Consider the following 19,183-nt stretch of genomic DNA (forward strand, 5'->3'; position numbering starts at 1 on the left):
GTCTTCACTTTAAAATCTTTTCGTGTATCCACGAACAATTGTTGCAAATAAATGTGTCAAACTTAAGACAGTATTGCAGCAGTTAGCACCTCTGTATCTCTCTATAAAATGTGTATATATAACAACAGTACAATTTTCAATTGTGATGCCTTGCCCTATTGATAGTTGCTTTAGTTTCCTTCTGCTCCTCCAAAGTTTAGGCACATGATCTAAAAGCAAATCTGTAAACTTAAGTGTTGGGCTCCTTTTTCTTTGTTCTTTCTCCAAACAGAATTAATTTTAGCAGAGTACTTTTAATGTATTTTTTTAACTAGTTTTCTTGTTTGGTGTTCTTTGGCTTACTTGGAAAAGCAATTAAGGGTGTCTTCTATTTCTTCAGTCTGCCTATAGGCGTTCTCATCATTGTTAAAAATCAGCTTAGGTGAAGGTGGTGCTTGTGTATGTGTACTGTCATTGCTAGCACAGTATTTTAGACGTGGTAAGACATTTCCTGCCCTGAAATATTTGCTGTTTAAAATAGTTTTAACAGTGCAAAACCATGAAACAATGTTCTGGGAAAGGTAGGCTGTGGAAGGACTTCTGGAGAGGAGGGAAAGGGTTGGAAGGAGCTAGAAATGAGGAGGGAAGAAATGGAGTGACTATTTTAGGCTTTGGGGGCAGTACCACAGTCTCTGTGAAGCAATAAATGGGGCAAAGGGGAGAACAGTCAAGTGAGAAGAATGTGGAGTGAGTGGGAGTAGAAGAAAATGAATGTAATGCACTGCACTGCCCGGCAGCCCAGTGTCTCCTTAAGCTGCCAGTGCTGTAGCTGTGAACGCTGGCACTGCTGGAGCTGGAAGCACACGGTCTGAATTTCAAGACGTGTCTGTGTACCTCTGTGGAAATGATGAACAAAAAATTTCCATTAGTGCTGAGCATTATTGCAGAAATGATGCCTGTATCGCATTTGTGTGTTATACAACACTGTGCCAGTTGTGTTTCCTCTCTCTCTCGTTTTCTTTTTTAGTTTTTTTCCTTTTTTGATAAGTGCTTTTCTAAGGGGTTTCACAGGAAACTGCAGGCAGATCAACCAAAGATGAGAAGTCGGTGTGCGTAATTTGTACTTCCCTGAATATCTGTGTGCAATCTCTCATTTAGTTAGTTATTCTGGAATTGCTTCCTTTCATCTCAAAAATAGCATGCTTGCACTTATCACTTACTTTTTGAAAGAGAATATGTAATATGAAAGATGTTTTAAAGTCTTTGACTGTTCCCTGTTTGGTCTAAACAGCAACGTTATTGTGAGAGGTATTTTGTCACGGTTTCTTTTTTAAAAGTTTGCAGGATCATTATTCATAACTGTATAGGCTAAAGATATGAGAGAGGCAATTTTATAAGGAAAGATTTAATTTATTTAGACCAAATGATCTGTTTGGAGTAAAAAAACTTGACAAAATTTTGGGACCTAGAGAAGGGCTAAGTGCTGTAAGCTTGTCTGTTTTCCCACAGTTTGTCTTGTAAAAGATATTACCTCTTATTACAAGTATTTGTTCTCTCTGAAGGCTTGGAACAAAACAAAAGAGTTGCTGGAAGATGGAAATTTATTTCCTCCTGTAACAGTTCCTACTGAATCCTGCAGGTGTTTAGTCTAGGTGCTTTAGGATTTAGCTCATAAATAATAATTTGGCTTTTAATCATGCCTTTCAGTTGAATCCTCTTGTTGCATCCAAGCCTTAACCTGGACAATTACCATAGCATCACCTAAAATAGGGACAATAAAACTGAGGTTTCATGGCCTGAATCCACTAGCTTTAATACATGAAACTGAGTGAATAATTATAAACAAAGAATGTGAAAGTAGGTTATCAAACCATGTGATAACATCTGTTCCTTGGAAACATGAAAGTAACTATTTCTGTGTCAAGAACTAAACCCTGTTTAAGTGGTATTATAAGCTGACTGCAATTTTCTCCTGTGCCCAAACTTCAGTGCATAATGTTGAGGCTTCTGTGCAAAATGATGTAATTATCTGCATGCCCTATCAGAGTCGGGTATTTATATTTGAAAACCTGGGTCTCTGTCATCTGGAGGATCCTTATCAAGATGAGAGCTCAACTGCGTGGGATAATATGCAGTTGCATGAGAGGAGACCTGGTTCTGTCCCTGAATAGTTTGCAAGATGCAACACGTGAAGTGGCGTCTCCCCCCTCCCCTCTTTTTTTAAGGAAGGAATGGAGAGCAAGGGTTATGGTAATTCACTCGAATATAACGTTGGCTAGCAGTATGCATAAAGTCATCCAAATTGCCTTTAACAGCCAGTCATTTTTCCCTGTGAGAAACTGAAGATGTTCTTGTACAATGGAAAAAAGGGTTAGACAAAGCAGAAAAAGCACTTGTAGGTTGTTTGTGTACTGACATTTTTCAGCATTATTGAGTCTATTAGAAGTTGACTATTACTCTAATCACACACTGATGGAGAGATCAGTGGTAATGCAGAATATTAGGAAGGGATAGATTAACTTCTTAATGCTAAAGGTTCTGAACTACTAAAACGGTGCTTTTAAGAGGTGCAGTTGCAGCACAAATGGTACAGATGCCATGACTGCAGCGGGGTTTTCCTTACACTTCATACGGTACAAGTCAGTATCCCTTAACTGCAGTTGGGTACTGCTTCTTGCCCATTTTGTACCTTAATAGCTCACTGTCCTCTACTATTCTTTCCTGCACTTGTGCCCAGCAGACAGCTGTTTTGTTCCATCTTACATTCAGCATCGCTGTTAAATTCTACATCTAAAGAGTATGCTTAGAAATAAATGCCGTGCTTCTTGCTTTACTGACTTTTTTTTGTATAAAAATGCACTTGGGCTGAGAAGACACAGCCTCACCTGTTTCGGTCGGCTGATCCATGCCTTAGAACAACCTGTTCTGGGAGAGACAGGCTGGAACAGTTTGTGGATGTATCTCCAGAGGTATAGCCTGCTAAACCTGTTTGCCTTGTAAAAGCTGAGGTTTCTGCTCAGGATTAGAAGTTACGGCTTTGATTTCATCACCCTTGCCACTTGAGTATTCTTTACCTGTCTTTAAAAAAAAAAAAAAAAAAGTCGCTAAAATACTATCTTTTTCATAAGGTCTGTAAAAAATCCATTTTGTTGTGGTTTAAATCACTCTGCTCCCAAAGCTTTTCTTTCAAAGATCAGATATTTGTGTTGATTTTTTAAAAATTATTTGTGTTTGTGTGTGCAAAATCATATTCTAATGTTATTATTTTTTCCATTCTTGTTTTCTGAAACAATTAGCGCTGTGTGCAGGCTACTGCCTGCCAATAGTGTATGCGTACAGGATTATGTGTGAGAGAGTGCAAACCAAACAAAAACATGTACCTCTCCCTTACAAAAAAGAATGCACAACCAAACATACTGCATGTAATCCTAATCGTCACCTCATTTTCCACTTCAAGGCAGTATGATCTACACAGATATGGGAGCTGATAACTGATGATACAAGTTATTTATTTCGTTAATTGTTATTTCATGTGTGATATAAAACACTATTTTGTGGTCTTGTGTACTGTACTTCAACTTCCTCGCTCTTTGAAGTGTAAGAGGGAGTTATCCTGTCCGTGTTGCCCTCCACACCTTTTCTTGGTTACAAAAATCCTTCAGGAAGCCCAGCATCAGGGGATAACTGGCAGTCGGACTCGACAGCAGCCGTATCGTTCCATATCGCCCCAGTTCTGCGGTTACATCAAAGTCCTTTCAACTCCTTCAGTCCATGAAGGCATCTCTTAAACTGTCCCATTTGCTTTTCATTTGATAACAGCTATTGGTATTTTTCCTTTGAATTGAACCATAGTTGGGGCAGCCTTTTAAGACAGTAGCTAATGCAGCTGTAATTTTTGACAGAGCTTGCAGAATAAATGGGGTGAAACATGGGTAAAACTTCCCAAAGGGAAGCTCAGCAGTGTAAGCAGTGGTGCTTAAGGTTTAGTAGCTGGCCTTCTTCCTCCAGAGATAATCATGAATCAATTTCCTTTATGATAAGAAGCACTTGGCTGCTAGATGCAATGAATCCTTTTTAATTAGTCATAGAAGAGAAGTCCTAACCACTTGTTTGAAGGTCTCAAAACACCATTAAGAGGAGATGAGGGTGCAGTCTGTGACCAAATTCTGCTTTGAATAATTACAGTGTTGCTGCCTACACTTCTCCTCCATATTCAAGTAGATACAGCGTTCTTCTTTGCTACTTGGCATAAATGATTTTGTGTGCTAATAACTACTGCATTCCAGCCTAGGGGTGGTGGCATCTCAGCGATAGCAAAAATTCATTCCCATGTCTGTGTGAAGGGAGATGTTGCTGAAGTTTAGTGGTGGCCGAGCAGGAAGAAACAAGCAAACCCTTTGTCAGCTCAGTGGTAGTTGCTCTTGGAGAGTCCCAGAGGGATGCTCAAGGTGGCCGTTCTTGTGCCCTTGAAGAGTGTACAGCTCTGTTTCTTGTGGTGGCAGCCACAAAATGCTAATGTGCGTGGAGCAGGACGTGTCATTTCCTAGTGCGCTGAACCAACACCACTGATAAATATTTAGGACAGATCAGATGGTCTGAGCGCATGTGCTGAGGAGGAATGCTGTACTTAGCTAAACAACTAGGCATTATCTGAGATCCTGAGATTTAAATATATGCTGTCTCTGTAATAACAGTGGGTGGTTGTTCCAGATACAAAATTTCAGTTAATCTGCTGTGTCAGTTTGGGCTTGCAAGTCCAAAAATATCTTATTAGTGATTTATGTCTTTCATTGTTTTTCTTTTTTGTCATATGGTTATCTCTGCCCACGCACTGCTACCTAATCTTGTACATTTTGCGTGCTGTTCCTGTGGTTATTCCGTGAGAAGAAAGCTTGGTGTCGCCCACAGAGCAGCACACGCCTAGCTCTGCACTTCAGCATTAAGTTTCTTGTGTGAAGGTATATCTGAATTTTATCTCTCTAGAGTGAAAATAGCTAGCTTACCAACAATCAAATTGTTTCTCAAGCTGCTAGGAAAATATTTGGCATAGACTTCAGTGCTTCACTTGAAGCTTCAGAAAACACAAAGCTTTGAAGAGAACTGCAAGCTTTAAATCCTTCGTATCTTTAATTATAGAGTTGAATAATATCCTGTACTATCTGTGCACACAATGCTTGAATTAATTCTGTGTTTATTAATTAAGGGGAAACATCTTTTCTTTTACCTTTACCTTTCCCCTACTCCCTATAATCCTGCAAGCCAACTTCTGGTGGAGTTAGCTTCAAGCATTCATTAGCATAGCATGGGCCTTTGACGTACTGCACTGTTGATTTATGCTTGTGAATATTCATTGTAGCAAATCCAGTGGCTTTTCTGCTTTCTCTGTTTTTTGGAGCAAGATATATCACGCAAGATATAAAATCTCCTTGCAACCTGTAACTAACTCCCTGGGGTAGAAGTTTGCTGCATTTGAATCCCTTTGTATTCATGACAGCAAAGAGTACCAGCAGTGCAAATGCAGCATTGCTTATCAGAAGGGAAGACTGTATAAAAGGAGAGGTGGTAGGATAGTCGCCTAAGTTCACTCTGTGTGTTTGTTAATACCAGTCAGCTTCCACCCATCTTGAGAGCTGTCATGAGAGGGCAGTTGGGAGAAATGCACATTAACTCTGAAAAGAGTAAGGGAATTGGGAAAGAGAAAAAGACAGTCCGTGAGAGAACAGGCAGGGCATAATAGAAAATACTTCTAGAGTTAGAGGCAACGATATGTGAAAGAACAAGTAGGAAAGGAAATGCCACAAGATTAATTTTCCTCTGTATGTACAGTGATCAAAGTCTGAAACTCTCAAATACTATTTCCATTTCTGACATAACTTGGCTCCGTGACCTTGAGAAAGCCTGGTTCCCTAAGGGTGCCCTCTGAGAAACTCTCTATAGTTCTTCTATTCTTCTATCATTGGAGCTGAGCTGTAGTAAGATAATAGGAGGGAAGAAATTTATTATTTTTAGGGAAGGAAATGACAGACTAAGTGATCTCCATCTGCAAAAAGTTATTTCAGTGTCTGTCTAGAATTTGATAGCCATTTTTTGTCAGTAAGAGGATATTCAGACATACTGCAGCATGCTGAAGCATCTCGGTTTCAGCTGATGAACTTGTTCAGAATATCTGTGAGCTTTTATTGAGCATCACGTCTGCAAGATAGCTTCATATCAACTGGAAAAGTTTTACAACGTTTTCTGAATGTACAATGACTGAAAAAATGAAAGCGTTTAACCAATAGAAAAGTAGCGTGTATATATTGACATTTTTCTGCAGGAAAGTTTCACTGAGTGATGTATCTTGGGAGGAGAGCCAAAGGGGGGTGAGAAACTCTCCCAGCTGCTCATCTCCTTGCCTCTAAATAACAATCACTGTGTGAGAGCACCTTTTCTAAAAATACACTTTTTAAAGTGTATTATTTTTTTAACAGGATTGATATGTTAGCTTTCTTTTTGTACAGAAAGTTTTGTGCAGTTCTGCTTTCTGTGCTGAAGCTGGAAACTGCAAACGGAAATGTGACACTTATATTAAGTTACTGCTATTTTATTGATAAGAATATTGAGTGCTTATTGAAGTGGTCAAATACAGATATTTGTTGCTTCCATCATTATTGAAGTGAAAAGGTAATTTTTTCAGACCTTTTGGAGGCAAATGCTGTGCAGATTGCGAAGGTACTCCCAGAGAACTCACAAGGTATTGAAGGCAACTGGCAGCTGAAGCAAATCTCTTGAGGGTGAGGGAGGGAGTGCTCCGTCACAGAAGGAATAGTATGGTATCTTCTGTGCTGCCTGTGTGCAAAATCTGCGTGCTTATGGAATGCTCTCTTCATTTCACTGAAGTCAAGAGTTTTGGTTTTGAACAATTTGGCCCAGGACTTCACCATTTCAGTGGTGGTTTTTTTGGTGATTTTTTTGGTTTTTTTTTAATGAACTTAAATTGACACAGGTAGTCCTATATTCTTTAGCAATCTTAACTGTTTAACTCATTCTGGTTTCTATTTTTACATTTGTACGATCGTGTACATTAGCTAGTGCTGGTGAGTGCTATCAAAAATACATCATAAATTAATTCACCTTGCGACCTCTTTTTTGATGCATTTTGACTTAAACGTGCTTATCTTTAAAAATATAGGGTCCTGGATGCGCAGCTACAGTATTCGTTGACTTTGCTGTTTTCCCGTAGCCAAATCTTATCAGAAAAAATGCCAGTATTCTGTGCATTTATACTAAAGTCATTTATTTCTTAAAAGAAAGAGCCATGAAAGGGGAGCATTTAGAACCATTCAAATGAAACCAGTCATGGACCAAATCTATTTATTCTAAAAGTGAACAAAATGAGCCATGTTTGTTGTGTTAGTGAGAGAGATTGAGGTCAGCTCCTGCTTTTTTTCAACTCAGCCCTTGCACATGGAAGAGTGGTTAGCATGATATAAAAGAGAATGTTGTGGCAAGGCCATCATTGGAAGTGATAGGTAAATCCTAGTGAACAGTCTACTACCAAGTATTTGGAGTGATTGGGATATATGGGAAACAGTCATGGAAAACCTCAGGATGGGGATGATTAGATTGGGCTCGGGTCGAAGGAAGGGATTGAGGTGGGGAAACAGAGTTTGCATGTGGTGGGGAGCAATGTACCTTCAGCCACCAGAACCAAAAATGACTGTATTTTGAAATAATAAGCAATGTGGAAAAGTCAACAACTTTTAATTTGACACTTTTCTGTGCTTAGCAATGGCACTCTTCAGAAACTCTTAGTGATATTACTGTGGACATTATTTTTTTAAAAAAAGCCCTCTTGAAAATTCAGCTTCATTATGTTTAAGATATTGGTAATTGATAAACCAATTGATAAAAAATTGATAAAAAATTGATAATTTCTTCACTATTTATCAATGATTGTTTTAAAGTGAACCTAAGAAATCAAATGATTTTTTTTTTTTTACCAGCTGTCCACCACCATAATGTTGGTAGACATGCCGGCTTGTTTACTGGATACTTGAAAAATCATGTTTGTATATTTTTAAAATATTTTTCTCGTCAGACTGTATTTCTGACCGTGGCTACAGTTAAATAATATACGGAATCAGAAGGTTGAGGTTTTGTTCTTTGTTTTTCTTCTCCATTTTTATAGCTTCCTCTTTTAAGAAAAATTTCCAACTGACCAATTAAAAAAAAACCAAACACAAAACGCTAACAAGCAAACAAACCAAAAACAAAAAACCCAAAGTACGGTTTCCTTGGGGAAGTTAAGTCTAAACAAGTATACAATAATAAATATTAGCAGAAGAATTAAATGATTTATTAGACAACCTTTACTTAGGAAAGCTTCTTAACTCTTACAACAGTCAGTGGGATTAAAACGTGCCTAACTTGAAGCACATCCCAAGGGCTTTCCTCATTTGCATTTTACTTGCTCAAAGAACTTAAGGTTTGCATCCTTTTTTTTTTTTTTTTTTGGTGCAGTGGATATCACAGCAATTTAAGCAAAATTAAAGCTTTCCTAAAGCAAAAGTGTGCATTGGAATGGTGTTTTAAGAATGAAGTGCTTGCTTACTGCTTTCGTACTGTTTGAAACCTTTTATTTCTGGTTCTTTTCCAATGTGGAAGGAGTTTGTTTTCAGAGAAACATTGTTGCCAAGGGACGAATGTTGACTGTGTTGTGTTTAAGACGGGCTGATATTAATTACATTCTTTTAGCTATTCTCCTTCTCTGGATAACTTTAAAAGGCCCTTTCAATTTCCAGAATACTTAGGTAAGCTCTCAGAACATGAACGCAGTGTCTCATCACTTACGTGAAGAATGTATTAAAGAACTGGCAACAGCTAAACTCATTTTTACACACAGTCGAGAAATGTTGGTTTCAGATGATCGCACTGATTATAACATGCATAACAACATTAGTGAATGCAGTGATTTCCCTCTCTTTTCTCTTTTATCTGTAAAGTCTATCTGAGCTAGTTTTCAGACAACCTGTGTGGAGAACTGCTTACTGCATTAGACCAGAGGAACAGGCGGATTTCTTTCAGGACCTATTCCGTGATCCAGGCAGCATGATCTGGAGCAAAGTCAGTCTTTGGGGTTTTCCAGTTCCCCATTGACAATGCGAACCTAAAGTTTTGCCTTGGGTTTTGGTTCTTTAAAGGATCAGGCTGAGTTACTTAACTTGCTGCTTCAACAGAATAGTTTTGTGCGAGCCTCCTTGAGCTGGCCTAGTGCTGGTCGTCCCAGTGATGGGACCGCTCACCCCACCAGAACTTGCAGTGTTGGTTTTTTAACAACTAGCTCCTGAAGACTGAGCCCAGCTCACGTTTCTTAGTCTTATGCCTATTTTAGAGTTTTCGATCATTTCATTCTGTACTAGGTAAAATGCCACTTTCCCAGTATTTTTACTTATTACTCAGTACTTTAAGAAATACTGGGTCAAGAGAGCATAGTATACATAAAAGCTGTGCAGAGCTCACCTTAGGTGCCAACACAGCTGCCTTGCCCTGCTTGTGCGGGAGCCCTAGAAGAGAGTAAAACAAGCTGAGCCAAAGCAGGTGAATTTTCCTTGCCAGCCCTCTCCTCAGTCTTCCACTTTTCTTTGCAGGCTTGTTTTTGGGCCGTCTCATACTCTACTCTCATCCCTCCTTTGGTGGGAGGAGTTCAGTGTGGCCTGTGAGTTTCTGGGAGAAGAGCTCCAGCAAGGTTTTATGAGTCTGAACTCCAGCTTGCTCGCAGCCCTGGCTGCTGACCAGTGATCGGTCCTCCCTGGAGCTACCTGGATGCGACCTGATAGCTTATGCTTAACTTCTGAAACCTTCATGGGAAACCATAGGCCTGCGGGACATGGGTGAAGGCCAGCTTTAGAGGTCCAAATCTTGTTTTAACAAAAGGTGTCATACTTTTTGCCAGCTACGAGCTCTCAGTAGAGGCACACATTTCTTCCCTCCATTCAGACTACGGAAGCCATCCTTCCTACTTGCTTGAATCCCAATGTCAAAGCTCCTCTCTCAGCTCTCCTGCTGGTCACAATCCCTGTCACTCATTAGCCTCTTTCTGCTTTCCTGAAAACTTGCTTTAATCCTGACACCTATCTGTAAACTTCTCCTGATAGAGGTAAGTTTGGCTTACTGTTTTGATAAATTCTCCAAGTCTGGTTGTTTGAAAAAATAAATCTTACTCATCCCAATTGTCCCTCAAGAGATGGTCCTTATGTTCAGGAGTTCATGTTCGCTTACAAAAGATTAATGTGCATTTACAGTGAAGTTGTCCAAGTTATATTAATCAATAAATTGACATTCAATTTATGGATTACTAGGGAACATAAATAACTGCCTACATAAACCTGTACTATCTTATTAGCATTCTGTTTAAATAGCTTTTGGTTTTATTTGTTTAGACAACTTCAACAGAAATTTCTGAGTATTCATCTGATAACGACAGCGTGGGAGAAGGAGAGATGGGCCTGGCAACCACTACTCCAGGATCCACTAAGACATTATGGTCGAGGTCAGGAGCAGACACAGGGGATGTTACAGCACGACCAGCCAGCGAGTGGTTGAGGTCTGCGCAGGCCCTTCTCCGCACCCCTGGGAAGCAGGTGGGCAAGGCCCCCCGAGCCCCCACTGAGTCCGCAAAGAAGAGGAAGCTACTGAGGTAAATGCACTGTCTGCCTTCGGAAAATGGTTGTTTGTTTTTGTTTTTTTTTAAATTGTAAGTAAAAGAATACTTACAGAAGAGTAGGAATGCATTTCGAAGTGTCGTGGTTTAACCCCAGCCAGCAACTAGGATCATGCAGCCCTGTGCTCACTCCCTCCCACCACCCCCAGTAGAGTAGGGAGAAAAGGAGGGGGCAAAAACACCCCCAACTTTGAGATAAAGATAAAGATTGAGATTATTGAGATAATCATTGAGATAATTGAAGATATTGAAGATATCTCAATATTGAAATATTGAGATAATCTTGAGATAAAGATTGTCTTTATTGAGATAAAGACAGTTTAATAGAACAGTAACACAAGAGGAAAGTAATAATAATAGTGATAATAGTAATAATAACGGTAAAAGACTATACAAAATAAAGTAATACAACACAAGTCACTCTCATCACTTGATGATCAATTACCCAGCCCATCCTAAGCAACTATTGCGAATTCCTGCCCCCGGCCAGCCCCCATTTATATACTGAGCATGACCTCTATGGTATGGAATATTCCTTTGGCCAGCTTGTCCTGCCTGTGCTACCTCTCGGCTTCTAGGGGAAGCTGAAAAAGTCCTTGACTAATGTAAACATCACTTAGCAACAACTAAAACAATATGTGTTATCAGCACCATTCTCATACGAAATCCAAAACAGAGCAACTACTAGAAAGAAAACTAACTGTCCCAGCTGAAACCAGGACACAAGGATAAGCATTTTAGAGATGCAAATTCCAAAAACTTAAAGAATGTAATTTATCTTTAGACAAGCAAACAAGGCAAGAAAGAACTCAGTTAATTTTTAATATCTGTGGTGAAAGCTCTCAATCTTGAACTCCTGTGCGCAAATAGATACAGTTTTTGCACTTCTAATAATGCTTCACAGTACCTTACAGATGTGTGAGTAGACATACTTCTGTTTTAGCTTGTAATCATTTCATTGCTTTGTGCCTCTCCAGATAGCCTGCAAAAATGCTGTAGCTCTGATTTTTTTGTTTGTTTGTTTCTCTCCAGATCTGTCAGGGTAAAATTATCCAAAATACTGTAGGAAAGGGGTGGATGAGCAATAGTGGTGAATAGCACAGGACAGAGCGATATTTAGGCAAAGGTGGGATGTATTTGTTAATCTGAAATGTAAATCTCTGTGACTAAATTAAATACATTAAAAAGATACCTAGCTGCTGAAAGAAAACAGCCGGAGCCTGAGCAGTGGAAGCCTGATGTTTACAAGTAACTATGTCTCTAGCTAATTACAGTGCAGAAATGGTCACTTCCTATATTGAATCAACGAAAGTTGCTTTAACTTAAATGGTATATTTGTGAAGATGTTCCTCAAGGCATGGAGACTACAATTACAAATGGTGCTGCTATAGATATCTATTGTATTTTTAACATTGTCATTCTTTCTTACCTTTTTTTACAGCTGATTCTATGTACAGTAATCAATCAATCAATTAATTCACTTTGGTGAATTGGTGAACATTTAACCAATGTTCACTTCGGTTAAAATGCCATGCCTTATTTTTCTCTAAAAATGTTCTTGGCTATTTCAAAATGCCGACTAAGGGAATATATTTGAAAGTCCTAATTACTGAGGATCTCTGTACTTAAAAGTGCTCTGCTTATGCAATCAAGCTTTATTTCTTGTTACTTTAAAAACATAACACACAACTGTACTAGGTCAGACCAAAGCTGTAACCCCCAAAAATGCCTGTTAGTGGCCAAAAGCAAGTATGTGTGAAGATAATAAGAACAGGAGAAGCATATTGTGGTATTTTGCCCAGATGCACTTCCAGCTTTCAGCAGTTTACTGCTCAGGACCTGTTTGTTACTGTCAGTGGGTTTGTCTTTTCATGAGTTTGCCCAGTTGTTTTCTGAAACCATAACATTTGGCCGCTGCAATAACATCCCAGGGTAAGGATTTCTGTAGCTTAAACATGACTTGAATCCGCACCTACGAGCTTCATTTGATGACCTCTACTATCAACAATCTCAGTGCAAAAATATATTTTACAGCAAAGATACTCTGAAACAAATGTGTAAGAGAATAAATAGCTTTAAAAACAAACAAAGAAGCAAAGAAAAACAAACCAACCACAGTGATATAGAATGTAATCTGTCTGGAGTCGCCAGAGAAGCAGAGCTTGCAGTTTTTCACTCTTCCATTCTGTGGTTCCACCTTGGGTTCCTTTGGGAACAAGGAAGCAGGCAGGAAATTCCTCAGTTATGAGTTTTGTTTATGTAGTTATTTTGCTTGTCCAGGTGATTGTCATCTTTTCACTCTTCCTGTTCAGGCCATTCATTACACATCTCTCCCATCCTTTTCCATCCCATTCCCATTTCATTGGTGTGCTAACAGTGGATATAAGAGTCTGCATTCTCGATAGGAAAGCTCAGGTTTCAGTGATGTGAATTGAAGGCCAGTTTGAGGCAATGTTTGTCGGCTTCTTGATTGATGAAGTGACAATGTCTTCTTTCTGGTTATATAGCTAAAACTTAAATAGCAGTTGTTATCTTGTCCTTTCTCCTGCCTTTCCACCTCTGCTGCAGATCAAAGCCACAGCAGAAAAAGCAGTGAGCAGGGAAAATCATCCTGCAAGCTGGATCTGTCCCACAGGCTCCCACTCGGACCATTTGAAACTGCGCAGTAGGTAGAAGAGAGCCGAGAGCCTCTGCTTAGCCAGGCTCTCTTTTTCCAGAGAAGAAAAGGCTCTCTTTTTTCAGAGTGTTGCCTAGGGAAGCATGGGTTAAACAGAGATGGTGCAGATGGCAGAGCTGCCGTCCTCCCACGTGAATTCCTGTGCGAGAGGTTCTACTCCAAATCCAGTATTAAGTATGCTTACTCCATGGAAAGGTCCTGATGTAGGTAGAATAGGCCTCCTATGGTTTTGTTTCCACTTTTAAGAAAACAGACATTATTTCTATTTTCAGCTCTCTTTGCTGTTTGAGATGACTAAAGCTATCACCAAAAGTGGAGAGAATCTTTTCAAACTATTTTAGCTTATATTTTCTGAAAAATATCTTATACCATATGTAACATTCTCTTACAGATTCTTTAGGCATGCTGCAATCTGCATTTATATTTGCATTACCCGATTGCAGCTGTGCTCCCAGTCCCTCCACGGCTACGTTTTTGTACATAACCTCAAAGAGACCCCCCTAAGATTCTCCCCCTCCCAAACCCCAACCAAAACCAAATAAAAAGCCAAATAAAAGAGCTGTAACAATCTGTGTAAAAATTCAAATTAATTCTTTTCTACTGTCCTCTCCTCCTGGAATCCTCTCAGTGCTAAAATGGAAATGGGTAATTGCCTGGATGGGAGGAAATAGTATTGTTTATTTGATCCTATTACAGATGTAATTGACATATACTACAAAAATCAAGATGTAACCTGTCATGGTTTAATCCCATCCAGCAACTAGGACCATGCAGCTGCTCGTTCCCTCCCCCCAGTTGGTACAGGGGAGAGAATCAGAAGAGTAAAAGTGAGGGAAAAAAACCTTGTGGGTTGAGATGGTAGGTGGGTTTAATAGGTAGAGCAAAAGCCGTGCATGTAAACAGAGCAAAACAAGGAATCCATTTGCTGCTTCGTATCAGCAAGCAGATGTTCAGCCATGTCCAGGAAAGCAGGGCTCCGTCACATGTAACGATTACTTGGGATGACAAATGCCATCACTCCAAATATCCCCCCCACTTCCTCCTTCTTCCCCCAGCTTTATACATTGAGCGTGATGCCATACGGCATGGAATATCCCTTTGGCAGTTGGGGTCAGCTGTCCTGGCTGTTTCTGCTCCTAACTTTTTGTGCATTCCCAGCCTACTCGCTGGTGTGGTGGTGTGAGGAGCAGAAAAGGCCTTGACTGCTTAGCAACAGCAAAAACCTCAGTGCACTGTCAACACAGCTCTCATACCGAATCCAAAACATAGCACTATACCAGCTGCAAGCAAGAAAGTTAACTCCATCCCAGCCGAAACCATGACAGAAATCTTCAGAAGTAAGCTGATTATGGATGATTAAAATAAATTCTGCTGATGCTAGCGTTAGAAATTTGAGTGTAAATTCAACACCTTTGAGTGGAAGTAAAATGAGAAGCCCATCTATGTCCCCAGAAGAACGTGCACAATATACAGGGTTGCTTATGATGAGTGAAATTTGAAGGGGTGTGTTACAATCCTCCTCTGTTAGGAATTAAGGGGGGGTTTGGAAAGTGATTAGCATCTTCAGACAAGAAAGGTGTGACGGAAGCAATTCCTCCCCCACCATGCCTACTGGCTGGTTTATTCTCTGCCGTTTTGCCAAATTCTTCATGTCTTCATGTATCCCCTGTAACGTTAGTTTTTGTTTTCAAAATTGTTCTAAGTAAAAATTGTTCTTTTCTACCGCAGTCCACAGGGGAGGGCAGGTAGTCTGCATGGTGGCGTTTGTCATTCAGGGTTGGTGGTGGTCCTGGGCAGGTTCTGAAGCAACCCAAAGGGCGGTGCTGTAGGAGGTGCCAGTCTCCCATGCTAGTAGCAAAGTATCATCTCTTTCATTCACAGCCATCAATACCACTGCTTCTGGACGTTCCCACCTTAAACATTGGGTTTATATGCCATCTTGTGTAGCTGTCTTCTTTTATTTAAACAAAATTGGTGATGGATGGAGTGGGAGTAGTATAATTTTCCCAGGTATCCTGAGAGCGTTGGACTGCACCCATGAGCTTGCTAAGAGAGTTGATAAGGAAGTGCTGATAGTGGCAGTTGATACTGAGGTGAATTGCCTTGGTGATCAGGTCAAGAGGTGTTGGGTTTAGATGTTCCTACCCTTTTATTCACCACAAAGTTTCAGTTTCTCAGCTTGAGTCAACACTACGTGGGAAAATAACGCAAGTGATTTGCAAACCTGAGGGGAGAGAGTATATACTGCAAATAACAGTTTTCAGGAAGCTCTTCTTTTTCGATCTGGAATTCATGTTGATGCTACGGGGTGAAATGTCTAAACTGCACCAGTTCCAAGTCTCAAAGTACCCCTGTGAGAGAAGGGAGGAATGAAGTATATTGGAAGTTTCAAAGTTTGTTACATAAGTTAAACCAGTAACTGCATTCATTCAGTATTTATAAAGAAGAACACTCAAAATGCACACACTCAGCTTTTCTTGTGTACAAGTAAACCTTTCTTAAAGGTTTTATGAATTGTTTGCTTTTTCTAGTAATATTTTATTTCCATCAGAAAAAAAAAAAGGAAAAGAAAAGCCTGTGTTTCAGTGCAGGAAATGGGTGTCTTGAGTTATATAATGTTAACCCTACTTCTAAATCTGTCATGTTGCAAGAGCTTTTAGTTGTGAAGAATAGCTGCTTTAGCTTTTTGGGGTTTTTTTGGGTTTTTTTGGCTTTGTTTTTTTTTTTTTTTTTTAATATGTGAGTGGCCATTTTTAGTTTAAAATAAAATCTCAGGAAATTCTGCTTAATCATCTTACATCTACTTGTGTGCAGACCGCTTAGAGATCTGATCTGCTAAAGTTAACTTTTGTTATCAAAAGAGGAGAAAGTTACAGAATGTCCTGGTACTATGTGCAGTAAAATGAAACCCGGTTGTCACATGAGGCCAACTGAGGTCCTGAAAATAAAGGAAATTGCCAAGGGAGGAAGGAGCTGGCACAAATGAAGCAGGCTTTTACTCTGAAGTTGGGTCTGTTTTTTCCTACATGCATCCACAAGTAGCATGAGGGCGTAACAGCAATAGACTAGCCCTTTGACCACCGTGTTCTTATGCTGCTGTTAACTACTGGATTAAATTTTCCGTGCTCGTTGGATTCCTTTTCTTGTTGGATTAGGAGAATATAACTGAAGAATATCATGGTTGCCCTACAGATATACCACTTGTAATCACTAGCAATATACATGGTCAAATTATTTTGCACTTACTGAAAGTTAAAATGTCTTTTCTTTTTAGGAAGTGTGGATGGTTTTACTGTGCCATATGTTTGGTGTTCACAGGAAAAATCCCCGCATTTAGTAAAAGACCTCTCACTTTCCTTAAAATGACAGATTTCTCCAGTTTCATGTGTAATGTATTTTACTGATTGGAACGGCTTAGCAGGGTACGGTTGTTCCCCATCAGAGAGAAGTCATTTTGCTGTCTTTGGTTTGTTTAACTATGGAGCGTGCTTTTCTATGGAAGATCTCCGCTCGGGCAAATCTTCAGAACTGAAGGGGAGGTGCTTCCCTTATCTTGTGGGGTGTGGCTGTTCCCCCGTTAAAACTGGTTCCTACAGAGTCTTCCTTTTAACTATGATAAATCGTGCATATGAGTCTGGCATTTGATTTTTTTTTTTCCTTTTTTTTTTTTTTTTATACAGGCCGAAAAAGGGATAACTTATTTCTGGGAAGACTCTCATTATTAAATTGTCTTACTTGCGCTGAGAACCTCTGCTGTAGGATAATCTGAAATTATTTTTTTATGTTAAGGAGTCTGAAGAGCCAGAGTGCTGTGGTAAACTTTTCAACTGTGGATTGGTTTTTTTTTTTTCAGTGGCTAGTAAGAAGGAGCGATCAATGTTTTGAAAAGTCTGAAAGGAGCAGGCCGCAAAAGCTTACCTATTTCCAAAGATGTTCCTAAATTATTTCAAATTTTTTGTGTGAGATAACTTGGCTAAGTAGAGGCATGGGAAAATCAACCGCCTATAAAGTTTTACTTAAAATCTTTCATTGAAGGCCATATGGGATGTAGAAAGTGCTCACCCACCCTTTTCTCAGCAGTTACGACTGTAATCCCTCTTATGTCTCTTCCTCTGCACTGTAGGAGGCAACTAGGACCTGGAAACCATACCTCACTACACAAGAATGATGAAGCTTTGGTGTCTATGACAAAGAACTATTTTTGATTTGCAGGAGTAATTGTATTATAGTGTCCAGACACTACTTGCAAACTTTAATTGTTAAAGGTGGTATTGAGGATGTCTATGGTGTATGCTGTGTGGAATTTACAGCTGAAGACACTGTAAATTCTCTAGATGGCCACTTTTGTCTAATGCAGCTGCTGAAAGATACCTCTGGCTCTTGCTGTGCTATGGGCACTCATGAAAATGGTATCTTTGTTCCACATATGTTTTATGGAGGCAACCTCCTTTGTGGAACGATTGAAAAAAGAGTGGTGAGAGACTATATGGACTCGAAAAGAATTTTGGTTTATTGAACCCTTTTAAGAGAGGCTCCAAATCTTTGAATCTGTAATACTCTAGAAGAGGCTTTCAGTGTGCCTGCCTTGTTGATTTGACTAGTGTAGAAAAACCTCTCTGGATGGCTACAATAGATCAGACTGTTGAAATGTGAGTAACTGGTGAGCAGGAAAATCCAGCATCCAGTGCAGTTTACTAAATCACTGCATTGCCTGTCCACTCAGTTTCGTTTTGTTTTTTTTTTTTTTTTTCAAATAAATGTGGAAGGTCTTTTCTCTATATTTTTGTGTTGCAGATGGAACTGGCCCTTCATAGCTGTGTGTTAGAAAGTATAATTTGTGTTACAGTACAGATCTTCCATTTTCCTTTCATTTTAGGTATGTACCTCAGATGCTGTTGATTTGATATGGAAATTGTGGGTTAGGAGAAACAGTGATTCCTTTCCAAGGGAAAGACCCCAGAATGTGTAGCAGAGTATAATTATTTGACAAGTTTTATAGGGACTTAAAATTACTGCTGTCTCCTTTGGTCTTTGCTTGTTCTAGCACATAGGAAAAGCAATTGTGTTATGCTTTGATTCCAGAAAAGTAGCCCACTTTTAACAAACAGAACAACGCCAGCGATCGTGGTAATGGTGGTTCATCCAAGGTGAAAGTTTATAAATCTAGTTGTTGAGTCAGAGCTTGAGTGGGGCTGATCTGCAGAGCTAAAATTACTCTTTCTGTTCCCTTGTTGCTTCATGAAGTCAACAGCTTCTCTTCTACGCTGGAGAGGATGTGGGCCTCTGTAGAGGAGACTTGCATTTGTGTAGCCAACATTTTCTTTAATCATGTCTTTCATATGTACCCGTGTTATTTTGTACACTAAAGGAGCACTTGGTAGCCACCGTCAGCATTCAGTGGTGCTTATTATTTTGCAAGTTGTAAACTAGCTGATAATAGCTGATGGGTTTGCAGTGTTGACAAATTAAATGCCAGCATGCTTAGGGGTCCTTTTTAATTCTTTAGCAAGTAGCCCATGGAGTGTTGCAGAAGTCAGTTACTTCACCAGTTAACTTGGAAACATGAGAGTTCTGTCCTTGCTTTGAAGAGAGGAGGAGGGAAATTGCCCAGTCCTGAGATGGGGATATATATTTGTGTAACCTACAGTGTTTTGAAATACATGGAGTCCTGAGTGTAGTGTGTATGAGGAGACAACTCAATAATGAGATGCTTAAGTGTTTACTGTGCTTAAATTCAAACGAAATCTGGAAAGGAGTAAACTTGGATGAATGTGGGGTTATTTTTGGTAAGTGCCCTGCTGAATGAAAACCTTGATAAACAAACA

General features: G+C 39.6%; 1 protein-coding gene across 1 annotated transcript in view; it reads left to right on the forward strand.

Annotated features, from left to right (window-relative positions):
- The window catches only part of SPIDR (scaffold protein involved in DNA repair), a 205,297-nt gene that overhangs the window by 44,062 nt on the left and 142,052 nt on the right, over positions 1-19,183 (forward strand). Inside the window, exon 6 of the mRNA XM_063326835.1 lies at positions 10,401-10,657. Coding sequence (XP_063182905.1) covers positions 10,401-10,657 — 257 coding nt within the window. The remainder of the gene's footprint in view (positions 1-10,400; positions 10,658-19,183) is intronic.

The sequence above is a fragment of the Chroicocephalus ridibundus genome, chromosome 2, assembly GCF_963924245.1.
Source record: "Chroicocephalus ridibundus chromosome 2, bChrRid1.1, whole genome shotgun sequence".
Taxonomy (NCBI): Eukaryota; Metazoa; Chordata; class Aves; order Charadriiformes; family Laridae; genus Chroicocephalus; species Chroicocephalus ridibundus.